General features: G+C 45.4%; 1 protein-coding gene across 2 annotated transcripts in view; it reads right to left on the bottom strand.

The window, feature by feature from the left end:
• Nucleotides 1–13,528, bottom strand: part of LOC115143011 (transforming acidic coiled-coil-containing protein 1-like) — a 43,805-nt gene that overhangs the window by 24,449 nt on the left and 5,828 nt on the right. The window contains exon 1 of one of the 2 annotated variants that reach the window (XM_029682965.2): nucleotides 6,107–6,403. The exons of the other annotated variant lie outside the window; for it this stretch is intronic. Within the exon in view, the coding sequence (XP_029538825.1) occupies nucleotides 6,107–6,180 (74 nt within the window). The 5' untranslated portion in view covers nucleotides 6,181–6,403. Of the gene's footprint in view, nucleotides 1–6,106; nucleotides 6,404–13,528 lie in introns of those variants that run through there. 2 annotated transcript variants of the gene reach the window in all.

Consider the following 13,528-nt stretch of genomic DNA (forward strand, 5'->3'; position numbering starts at 1 on the left):
AAAAATAATTGAGGTTAACCGCATACACGTCACACATGGCCACTTCACTGCTTTATTACGAAACATCAAAAACGGATCGTTTGATTGAAATGCTAAGGCTGTGCTTGTTCATTCTAGTATAAAGACGACAGCCATACACATCAATGAAAATGGTGAGGCAATGGTCTGCGGGGCACATGGGCCCCGTTCCAAACAGGATGCTACCCAGTCTTGTAAGGTATGCTGCTGTTACCTGCTTGTCCACTACTGCTGCTCAGGAGGATCTGAGACTGACGTTCTGTTATGAAACCCGACGAGAGCTACATAGACATGCTTCCTATTTCAAACACACACCGAAAGTTATGAAGCTGAGGAAAACAGAAACCACACGCCACTGAAATGAGCAGTTACGAAATCATGTCCCACTTTAAACGAACAATATCTGTTGAGGCTTAAGGAAGCTGTCGTAAAGCTTTCATAAAGCCTGTAGAATAACTAAGGACTGCTGACAGTGGCAATTAGATTAGAGATTAGAAAACTTTTATTGTCCATTTAAGTTTACACTAAATGGAAAATTGTATTTGGTGTTCTGGCTCACATTAAAAGGAATTGAAGTAGTAATCTGAAGATTGCGGCTGGTGTCTGTTCACAGCTACCATCTACTGTTGTGCCCTTGAGCAAAGCACTTCATCCCAAAGTTGGGAAAGACAGATGATACACTTGGAGACAAAGTACTAGTCTAATATATTCAAGAAACCTGTTTAAAAAAACACAACTTTCCTCAACTTTTTGGGGGATTTCTAAACTATTCAAAGAAGGGAGTGTAGTGTGTGTGTGTGTGTGTGTTTGTTGTGTGTGTGTTTGTTGTGTATCTAATTGGCTGAAGGGTGTTTCCAGTGGAGCAGACCAGACCCTAGCTATTAAAGCTCCAGACAGGTTCCACCCAGCCTGCAGCCACTGGCCTGGCTTCATCTGTTAGATCCCTTTGTTGCTGTTGGGGAGGCAGGGGAATAAAGGTGGACGCTTCTATATGTGAGGAATTTCAACAAGCCAGTTTCAATGGGGGAGTGGCCTGACTACCGTCTGACTCCAGATGTATGGGTGAAAGGGATCCTCTCTGAGACAACAGTGAGCCAAATACAGACAGACAGACAGACAGTGTAAAGAAGACAGCAAAGGAATATAACACATCCCCTAACACGTTGTCTCACTGTCTCACCAAGGCACGTCCTCACTGACCTCAGCAACATCTCACTTGTTTCTGCTTTTCTCATCACAGATGTCACCAACAAAAACCCATCTATGTTGAGTCTTGATGTCAGTCTTACTGAACATCCAATAACAACAACAACCTGGTATAGCAGGCCTTGCACAACAGCCCAGCCTGTTAACATCGTGTCTCCAGTGAGCCCAGATGGGAGGAACATTAACAAGCGTTCAGAAGTCCTCTTTGGCTGCATGCCCTCGTGTGCTACTTCCTTTGTCCTCTTTTACCAAACAGGTCGGGAACTTAGATTGAGATGTCCGTTAGTTAGGGAGGTGAATACATCTGCAACACAGATAACACTCGTTCGTTAACACATACACACAGGCATGTTTGGGAGACGCCCAACTCTCTCTTTCTCTGATCTTGCCACCCACTCAAACAGGTTCACTCACTCTTTCATTTACACACACAAACAATGCTTGCATTCGTAGTGGGGTTTTGTATTAGGCCGCCCCTCTGTCTGCCCTCACTGGTGCTATTTCTGTCTCCAGGCAGAGGGAAGGTCTGTTATGTAAGGCAGGGCCCTTATTTCCCACTTCTCCACTGCAGTCACAGTCATGTCCTCCACTTTACTAAGTCTTTTTTTCTCTCCAAACTTCTCATGATGGGAACTTTGTAGCTGCTTGGTGTGATTCACGGTATTCATAAGGGGATGTGACCTCTCTCTGTCTCTGAGAAAGAGTGAGAACAAGAGAGAGGGAGAGACAGGATAATAATATGTAACACATTTTATATGTATTTTATTAGTTTATACCAGCACCTGCTGGCTGTTGTAAGCCCCTATTTTGCATAGGCATATGGGGAAGTGACTCTATTTTGAGCGCAGTGATAATGATGATTATTCTTTTCTCCCACAGCACATGATGCACCTGTCCAAAAACCTGGCAGGGAAAATCACCACCCACTGCACAACACAGGCCTCAGAACACAACATCTTATAACAGTTATCTCAGGTGTCTGTATCAAAACATTTGCCTACTAGTTTTCTTTTCTTCATATATTGTTAGAGAGTTGTAAAAAAAAAATGGGTGAAATGTAGGTCGTTTTTCTAGTCTACACAGTTTGAGGAAGTGGAGGAGACCACATCCGCCTACAGACATGACTATGTGTGTGTTGACATCTAAACTGCTATCCAATCATGACTTGAGGCAGACCAACCACCTTTCCGGTTTATGCCTCCGTCTGTTCTATCAGCCATGTGTCTACCTAGTATGTAAGGTTACATTTAGCCTGGTCCCAGATCTGTTTCTGTCGTCTTCCAACTCAAAATCAAATCAAATTTGATTTGTCACGTGCACCGAATACAGCTGTTTGTACCATGTTTTGTGCTGCTACCATGTTGTGTTGCTACCATGCTGTGTTGTCATGTGTTGCTGCCTTGCTCTGTTGTAGTGTGGTTTGTCCTATATTTACAATGTTATTTAAAATATATATATTATTTAATCCCAGCCCCCGTCCCCGCAGGACTTTTGGTAGGCCGCCATTGTAAATAAGAATTTGTTCTTAACTGACTTGTCTAGTTAAATAAAGGTTAAATCAAATTAAAAATTAAAAACTGGTGTAGACTTTACCGTGAAATGCTGCTAGGGTCATTGTCACACCAGCACAAACTGATCTGGGACAAGCCATGCTATGGGCCCTGGTGGTCAAAAGTAGTGAACTACAGGTATATAGGGAATGGGGTGCCATTTTGGATGAAACCTAAATACGATAAGCCTTGTACAGTCTCCCCATGGAAAATCACCTTCGTGTGATGAGAGAGCCATCTGGTGGCAGAAACAGTTCTGATTCTGCTCCAGTGGCCTCTACCCCAATTCTGTGGCTGACCTGAATTGCATTTCTGTTTACCTCTTTAATAATATACAGCTATATGGAATCATATCTATGATACTGTATGTGAATGTGGTAAATCATACAACAGTCTCAAATAAGGTTGTTTTTGGTTTCACGCTGTCGCACTTCACTAGTCTTGTGATGTATCCACTCAGCTATTTGGAACAAAATTGAGAACGGAGGTGGTTATCAAGTGTTGCACTTGAGAAATACATTTGCTAAATCACCACAGTGAGTCCTGTAAGAACCAGGCCGTGGGTGTGCTTGTATGGATATTGGAACATAGCCAAGGTCTTGAGCACCTATATGCAGTGTGACTGGTGTTATCCCAGCCAGCCCTGCCCAATCCAGGACACTGTGTGTGGCAAATGCTGAGAGGACAAAGTCCTATCTGATGTGACAGCACACACAGATACTTCCTGTCTGATGTGACCCATGTTTGCAATGCTTTTATAGTGGGAGCCGATGCATTTTTTTTTTTTACCTGAGTAAACACCAGGGAATCAAATGATAGGCATATCCTGTTTTAGAAGGATAGTTCAGCTCACCCAGGGTAACATCTGACTTGTTGTATAAATTGGGTCAACTATCCATGTAGTAAAGCCTTTTAGATGATACAGCAATAAGTCACCACAGCTTGAGTTTAGTAAAGTATTAGCGGCTATCTTTATGTATTGGTGATTGGTCAAAAAAAATAAATACAGTTACATATCACAATATTATTTTTGGCAGATATTATATCAATATTTGACTCGATTTGTAAAACAATATATACTCTACATTTTTAATTTTTTTGTTGCTACTGTAGTTAGCGTTAGCTAGCGCTAGTCGGCTGTACCTGCGCCCAAACGCCGAAATTGTTCATCCTATAAGCTTGTATCTGCATTTTATTTTTTAAATTGTAAGCCAACATGCTTTCAGCACTTTTATTTCCCAGACTGACCTAAACTCGTTGTCTCATGCTCTCTCTTGTCTCTCTAAAGCAGACATATAGCGAGCAATCTGTTTGGAACATCAAGTCGCAATAGAATCGCAGTATCGAATCGCAATACGATATAGAATCGTGAGGATCGTGAGAATCGCAATACATACCGCATCTGCACCTAAGCATAGTGATTAATATCATATCGTGAGGTCTCTGGCAGTTCCCAGCCCCGCAACAGTATTTATAAGATTGACCGTAGAAAGTGGAAGAACCTGACACACAGCAGGAACATAAGGTCCCCTGTGGCAGAAGATTCAGAAGGAAAGGTCCACCTTTTCTCAATGTCCCCCCCCCCCTTCAGAGCCTGAATTAGATCAGCTAACCGGGTTTACAGGACTTTCTATAGTAGAACTTCTGTTGATACACAAATTACTTATTTTAATCAAGAGTGATCGACACTAAACTTCCAACTGCCACATTCATCACATGCAATTAGCTGAGCACCTTATGGATTCAACACTGTGATCGGATATGGATCTATCTAACCTAGTCAATCAGTAACAGCTTACCACAATATTGATCTATGGTAGCCCACTGAACTAAAGCCTTGGGAGCCAACACAACTCTTCGGGTCTCAGGCAAGGTTTATTCATAAAACGAGCAAGGTTCCCAGACACCTCCATTACACAAACAGTAATGCAGCATGTATTTATCTTCTAGTGTGAGGTACAGTTTACTGTATTGGTAAAAGCATGAGGGTCAAATGCACCCATTACGTTCGCTGTCTCATCTACTATTGAGACGGCATAGCCATAGAAATAGAATTACAGTACATTGACTTGAATGTGGGATTCTCTATTCTATTAATTCTATTTCTGTGGGTATAACCTGCAGGGGGCAGAGTGGTCCCCTTTAAGAGGGACAACTCCTCATATAAACATTGATAGTACCGGGGGGACTAGAGGAAACCCGGAAGCTACTGAAGCTAAATGTTCCTTTCGTCAACAAAACATGACGAGACAACTGAGGGTCTCTGTTTCAATCAACAACCGTAAAATGACAAATCTCAGTTCTTGGAGATGAGTACATGCGCACGCATGCACACACACACACACACACACACACAAACAAACACAAACAGGCAAGGATTTACTAGAGGGTACAGTAGACAAACATGCTTGACACTGTACATTTCCAGGCTGTTTGAAGCCTTATCATTGAGTGAGTGAGGGTGTGTGAATATTTGCATGTGTGTGCAAGAGCTTGTCTGAACAGAACATTCATTCACACTAGTATTAAACACATGGAGGTGACAACTCACTGCATACACTGACTGTTTGCTTATAGTTTAAGCTTATAATACACAGTATAACTCTTATAATACACAGTGTAACTCTTATAATACACAGTATAACTTGTATAATAAACAGTATAACTCGTATAATACACAGCAAAACTCCTATATTACACAGCATAACTCCTATATTACACAGCATAACTCCTATATTACACAGCATAACTCCTATATTACACAGCATAACAAGCAACTGATCGCCATCCATTTCCCACAGCTACCTTGTCATTATATGTATCAATCGATTTGAATAATAAGACACATAACTAGCAAAGACTGTATCGTTACGTTACACTATCAATCCGTAAAATATAGCATAGTGACGATATTGTTATACTGTAATAGTTTAAATGTAGACATTGATTAGCTAAAGTCTCCCCGACACAAAGAATATACTATGTTTTAAGATACTTCCTTTGTGGTCAACAAACACTGTGACAGGTCACAAATGCATCATAGCCTATTCATAGCTTCTTCCCTCGTCAGGCCACAACAAAGTTGACAAACCAGAACATCCAAGTACACCGTCAATTCCGCCTACAAGACGCCACAACTTCTGACAAACAATAGCTCCTGAAACATTCAGCATGAATATCATTGACCCAATAGCTCATCTAAAATAGTCCACTCCACAACTGAGTGAGGCCATTTTGACACGCCTCTGTAGAAGTACTGTTATTAGACAGTTGTCAAACTTCCATTGCTGTTACTGTATGTACAGGTATTAGAGAACAATTACTTCACTCACATGTTACTTGTCTTCCTCTTGGTTGAGTTTGCTGCCCCTCCAGTCTTCTTCTGTTGGGACTGAGAGCCCCCCATGTTGACAGCAGCTTTCTTTACCCCTCTGAGGGAACTGGGTCTTTACCTGTCTGTCTGTAAGTCTATACAAGTGCGTGCTCCTTTTAAGTGTGCACGTGTGTGGGTGTGGGTCATCCCAGGTCAAGTTAGCCAGCGTACTGTCCCATCCGTGTTTCTCTCACTACTGCTGCAGTGAATGACGCTGCAATGTCCATCTGAAACAGCCCTGATATCCTGCCAGGCTCTCTCTTCTGGCCTAAGCCTCCTCCCTCCCACAGACTTATTGCTCCCTCATTCCCTCCCTTTACTTCTTTCTTTTTCTCCCTGTCCCCTCCTCCTTCACCTCACGCACACACACACACGCAAACACCAGGGAACAGACTGTGGTAAACATTCGACTGGGAGTTATTGCACACTATACTAAATCCAGGTGGGGACAATCAAGGAAGGAGGCTAGAAGGTACAGTACGTAAACCAGGTCAAGTTTCTTCGTCATAAAGTGATGTCATGTGGGGATAACCCAGATTGCGTCCTAAATGGCACCCCATTCCCTATACTATAGTGTACTACTACTATAGTGTCCTATCCATATGGCTCTGTTCAAAATTAGAAGACCATATTAAGGAATAGGGGTTCCATTTGGGACTCAGCCCCAGATAGCAGGCACACAACAACTCATTAGAGCAAACAGGACTCTGCTTGATGTCACGACATGGTGTTACTTGCTCAACAGGTTGAACCAGAAGTAAGGATGGATGGTTCCATGTTTAGACTCAAATCTAAATGTCAACAGCAGTCCAGTCATTCAAAGCATTACAGTTAGGGAGTGAATGGAATTTATTACATGGAGAAAATCGGACTTCTCTGAAATGAAAATGGATGACCCTACCTTGAGAAAAACATACAAATATATTTGACCTAAACCCTCCCTGAACGCTTGAAAAAAAATACAATCGACCCATCCCCTATACCCAAAATAATCATTAGAAACCAAGTGGATAGCAGAGGAGATGTATACCGTTTACCCTCACTTCCGGGACAGACCAGAGCTTTAGATATGCAGTTTTAGAAACTGTTCTCCGTCCTGTAAACATTCCATGGCAACGCAGACATTTTAATAGCACACAGGGCTGCAGGCCAGAAGGTTGTGGGTTCGTAGACCACCGTGGACAAGAGCAGGGGTGGAAAGATCTCCTTTATATTAAGAGCATTGCATGAATCTATCATTGTATTTGCAGGTCAATCGGGGGAAAAAAAACTTTTATAAACATTTCATGCAATTCTACACAATTGTACATATTAGCAGAATATGTTTTTAATACCCCACAAATTACCAAAATTACAGGTTAAGAATGGACAGAGAGATAGGCCTGTGTTCATCTTATCTTATTTCTCCAATGCTAAATCAGTGTGTATTGTTTGCAAACGAAATTGTCCCTGTTTGGAAATAATTAAATCTGAGACGTCATTATGAATCTGAGCATGGTACATTCAAGAGTTAGGCCTACCTTTCCACTCCAGACAGAGTAGGCCTACCTTTCCACTCCAGACAGAGTAGGCATACCTTTCCACTCCAGACAGAGTAGGCCTACCTTTCCACTCCAGACAGTATACCTACCTTTCCACTCCAGACAGTAGGCCTACTTTTCCACCCCAGACAGAGTAGGCCTACTTTCCACTCCAGACAGTATACCGACCTTTCCACTCCAGACAGTAGGCCTACCTTTCCACTCCAGACAGAGTAGGCCTACCTTTCCACTCCAGACAGTAGGCCTACCTTTCCACCCCAGACAGAGTAGGCCAACCTTTTCCACTCCAGACAGTATACCTACCTTTCCACTCCAGACAGTATACCTACCTTTCCACTCCAGACAGTAGGCCTACTTTTCCACTACAGACAGAGAAGGCCTACCTTTCCACTCCAGACAGAGTAGGACTACCTTTCCACTCCAGACAGAGTAGGCCTACCTTTCCACTCCAGACAGAGTAGGCATACCTGTCCACTACAGACAGAGAAGGCCTACCTTTCCACTCCAGACAGAGTAGGACTACCTTTCCACTCCAGACAGAGTAGGCCTACCTTTCCACTCCAGACAGTAGGCCTACCTTTCCACCCCAGACAGAGTAGGCCTACCTTTCCACTCCAGACAGTAGGCCTACCTTTCCACTCCAGACAGATACCTACCTTTCCACTCCAGACAGAGATGGCCTACCTTTCCACTCCAGACAGAGAAGGCCTACCTTTCCACTCCAGACAGTATACCTACCTTTCCACTCCAGACAGTAGGCCTACCTTTCCACTCCAGACAGAGTAGGCCTACCTTTCCACTCCAGACAGAGTAGGCCTACCTTTCCACTCCAGACAGAGTAGGCATACCTGTCCACTACAGACAGAGAAGGCCTACCTTTCCACTCCAGACAGAGTAGGACTACCTTTCCACTCCAGACAGAGTAGGCCTACCTTTCCACTCCAGACAGAGTAGGCATACCTGTCCACTCCAGACAGAGTAGGCCTACCTTTCCACTGCAGACAGAGTAGGCCTACCTTTCCACTCCAGACAGAGAAGGCCTACCTTTCCACTCCAGACAGAGATGGCCTACCTTTCCACTCCAGACAGAGAAGGCCTACCTTTCCACTCCAGACAGTATACCTACCTTTCCACTCCAGACAGTAGGCCTACCTTTCCACTCCAGACAGAGTAGGCCTACCTTTCCACTCCAGACAGTAGGCCTACCTTTCCACCCCAGACAGAGTAGGCCTACCTTTTCCACTCCAGACAGTATACCTACCTTTCCACTCCAGACAGTATACCTACCGTTCCACTCCAGACAGTATACCTACCTTTCCACTCCAGACAGTAGGCCTACTTTTCCACCCCAGACAGAGTAGGCCTACCTTTCCACTCCAGACAGAGAAGGCCTACCTTTCCACTTCAGACAGAGAAGGCCTACCTTTCCACTCCAGACAGAGTAGGCCTACCTTTCCACTCCAGACAGAGTAGGCCTACCTTTCCACTCCAGACAGTAGGCCTACCTTTCCACCCCAGACAGAGTAGGCCTACCTTTTCCACTCCAGACAGTATACCTACCTTTCCACTCCAGACAGTAGGCCTACTTTTCCACCCCAGACAGAGTAGGCCTACCTTTCCACTCCAGACAGAGAAGGCCTACCTTTCCACTCCAAACAGAGAAGGCCTACCTTTCCACTACAGACAGAGAAGGCCTACCTTTCCACTCCAGACAGAGAAGGCCTACCTTTCCACTCCAGACAGAGTAGGCCTACCTTTCCACTCCAGACAGAGTAGGCCTACCTTTCCACTCCAGACAGAGTAGGCATACCTGTCCACTCCAGACAGAGTAGGCCTACCTTTCTACTCCAGACAGAGTAGGCCTACCTTTCCACTCCAGACAGAGAAGGCCTACCTTTCCACTCCAGACACAGATGACCTACCTTTCCACTCCAGACAGAGAAGGCCTACCTTTCCACTCCAGACAGAGTAGGCCTACCTTTCCACTCCAGAGAGTAGGTCTACCTTTCCACTCCAGACAGTAGGCCTACCTTTCCACCCCAGACAGAGTAGGCCTACCTTTTCCACTCCAGACAGTATACCTACCTTTCCACTCCAGACAGTATACCTACCTTTCCACTCCAGACAGTAGGCCTACTTTTCCACCCCAGACAGAGTAGGCCTACCTTTCCACTCCAGACAGAGAAGGCCTACCTTTCCACTTCAGACAGAGAAGGCCTACCTTTCCACTCCAGACAGAGAAGGCCTACCTTTCCATTCCAGACAGAGTAGGCCTACCTTTCCATTCCAGACAGAGTAGGCCTACCTTTCCACTCCAGACAGAGTAGGCCTACCTTTCCACTCCAGACAGAGATGGCCTACCTTTCCACTCCAGACAGAGAAGGCCTACCTTTCCACTCCAGACAGAGTAGGCCTACCCTTCCACTCCAGACAGAGTAGGACTACCTTTCCACTCCAGACAGAGTAGGCCTACCTTTCCGTAGGCCTACCTTTCCACTCCAGACAGAGTAGGCCTACCCTTCCACTCCAGACAGAGTAGGACTACCTTTCCACACCAGACAGAGTATGACTACCTTTCCACTCCAGACAGAGAAGGCCTACCTTTCCACTCCAGACAGAGTAGGCCTACCTTTCCACTCCAGACAGAGTAGGCATACCTGTCCACTCCAGACAGAGTAGGCCTACCTTTCTACTCCAGACAGAGTAGGCCTACCTTTCCACTCCAGACAGAGAAGGCCTACCTTTCCACTCCAGACAGAGTAGGCCTACCTTTCCACTCCAGAGAGTAGGTCTACCTTTCCACTCCAGACAGTAGGCCTACCTTTCCACCCCAGACAGAGTAGGCCTACCTTTTCCACTCCAGACAGTATACCTACCTTTCCACTCCAGACAGTATACCTACCTTTCCACTCCAGACAGTAGGCCTACTTTTCCACCCCAGACAGAGTAGGCCTACCTTTCCACTCCAGACAGAGAAGGCCTACCTTTCCACTTCAGACAGAGAAGGCCTACCTTTCCACTCCAGACAGAGAAGGCCTACCTTTCCACTACAGACAGAGAAGGCCTACCTTTCCACTCCAGACAGAGTAGGACTACCTTTCCACACCAGACAGAGTATGACTACCTTTCCACTCCAGACAGAGAAGGCCTACCTTTCCAATCCAGACAGAGAAGGCCTACCTTTCCACTACAGACAGAGAAGGCCTACCTTTCCACTCCAGACAGAGTAGGACTACCTTTCCACTCCAGACAGTGTAGGCCTACCTTTCCACTCCAGACAGAGTAGGCATACCTGTCCACTCCAGACAGAGTAGGCCTACCTTTCCACTCCAGACAGAGTAGGCCTACCTTTCCACTCCAGACAGAGTAGGCATACCTGTCCACTCCAGACAGAGTAGGCCTACCTTTCCACTCCAGACAGAGAAGGCCTACCTTTCCACTCCAGACAGAGATGGCCTACCTTTCCACTCCAGACAGAGAAGGCCTACCTTTCCACTCCAGACAGAGAAGGCCTACCTTTCCACTCCAGACAGAGAAGGCCTACCTTTCCACTCCAGACAGAGTAGGCCTACCTTTCCACTCCAGCCAGAGTAGGCCTACCTTTCCACTCCAGACAGAGTAGGCCTACCTTTCCACTCCAGACAGAGTAGGCCTACCTGTCCACTCCAGACAGAGTAGGCCTACCTTTCCACTCCAGACAGAGTAGGCCTACCTTTCCACTCCAGATAGAGTAGGCCTACCTTTCCACACCAGACAGAGTAGGTCTACCTTTCCACACCAGACAGAGTAGGCCTACCTTTCCACTACAGACAGAGAAGGCCTACCTTTCCACTCCAGACAGAGAAGGCCTACCTTTCCACTCCAGACAGAGTAGGCCTACCTTTCCACTCCAGCCAGAGTAGGCCTACCTTTCCACTCCAGACAGAGTAGGCCTACCTTTCCACTCCAGACAGAGTAGGCCTACCTTTCCACTCCAGACAGAGTAGGCCTACCTGTCCACTCCAGACAGAGTAGGCCTACCTTTCCACTCCAGACAGAGTAGGCCTACCTTTCCACTCCAGATAGAGTAGGCCTACCTTTCCACACCAGACAGAGTAGGTCTACCTTTCCACACCAGACAGAGTAGGCCTACCTTTCCACTCCAGACAGAGTAGGCCTACCTTTCCACTCCAGACAGAGTAGGCCTACCTTTCCACTCCAGACAGTAGGCCTACCTTTCCACCTCAGACAGAGTAGGCCTACCTTTCCACCCCAGACAGAGTAGGCCTACCTTTCCACTCCAGACAGTAGAGCTACCTTTCCACCCCAGACAGAGTAGGCCTACCTTTCCACTCCAGACAGTAAGCCTACCTTTCCACCCCAGACAGAGTAGGCCTTACCAATGCAGAAAAATGCCAACTTTAACTGCTGGCTACTCTTCTTCCATGGCTTAACCCAACGAGAGGTCACAAGTGTTTCACTGAAAGCTGTCTGTGTTTAAACATCTTCTACTGAGCAGAAAGTGAATAGCTTAATCAATTGATAGTGACAGAATTAGATTACCTCCCAAGCCAAGTCATGTTTTTGTCTCCTTGGCTATAGAAGGTTGTAGCTCAGCCTCTGAATGAAAAGAAAGGAAACAACGATATCCCCATATGCATCGGAGTGACATCTTACGTGGGTATTTTACAGCTTGTTTCTAGCATAAAGCATCACGGACCAACGCGCTGTTATAGATCACTTTATATCATCAGATCTGTTTTATTTTCTTCACAAGCTAACAAGGGATAGGCCTGTGCTTTTAGCCATTTTCTTAGGCCTAAGCCATACCAGCTCAATTCGAGTCTTGATTTTAACATAACAGCCCTACACTGACATGGAGCCAGGCTATTTCAAGACTACATGGTGGATGGAGGAATTGACCGACAAATCCATGGATATAGCAGCCTATAGCCTAATGAAGACGATGAACTGAATTATACCTACTCGATTTTGCCTACTTGCAGCACCATGAGCTGTCCATTTCCTATTGATTGTGCCATGGCTACCGCTTCAAGTTTCAGCACCACAATGTAAGTTACTTGAATCTGGCTTATTGCAAGGTCAGTAACTCTGATGAATAGATCATGGGCAAGAAACATGTTGTTTTTAATCAAATCAATTGTAGCAAGCTATCAAAGTTGACCTCTGGTCCTCCTTCGCAACTTCACGCTCCCCTTCTCAAACTGAAGAGAAAATAGGCCATAGGCTAGTCTGCGCACAAGGTCTAATCATTTAAAAGAAAATCGAAAGAGACCTTTGACTCTTCTCCTGAACTGCCACTGTAGCCCTACACAGCACAGCTATAGGTTAAGCAGCACACAAAAACGTTTTTGATTAGCAAGAGCAGAGCAGGCCGGGGCTCAGGGTTGGAATATCCAGTGCCGTGTGTAATGCAACCTACTTTAATTTACACCATCCCAGCAGCTATCTTAGAAATGGAACCTTGCTCTGTGCTTCTCCCAGCATGCACTTCGTAGCCTATAGGCTATGGGATCATTTGATTGTGACCACACTAAATAGCCTATAGTCGCTGATATATAGCCTAATAAGCAACTAATTCTAAAACACTGAGAAATATTGAAATGTCATCAATCACAAATGACATGACCCTCCCCTGGACTAGTTTGTTTTTTAAATACCCAAACCCTCCCCTTGATTGAAATTGAAAAGGCATGACCCTCCCCCGTTTCCCTCCATTTTCCTCCATGTCCATTTCGATCCATCCCTTATCAGGGAGTGATTATCTGACCAAAATGCATCGCATGCAATTCCTGCAATGCGATTGCGAGTTGTGGTACTTAGAACCCCGTTGGAATAGA

Source organism: Oncorhynchus nerka, linkage group LG15 (assembly GCF_034236695.1).
Source record: "Oncorhynchus nerka isolate Pitt River linkage group LG15, Oner_Uvic_2.0, whole genome shotgun sequence".
In the NCBI taxonomy this organism is placed as follows: domain Eukaryota; kingdom Metazoa; phylum Chordata; class Actinopteri; order Salmoniformes; family Salmonidae; genus Oncorhynchus; species Oncorhynchus nerka.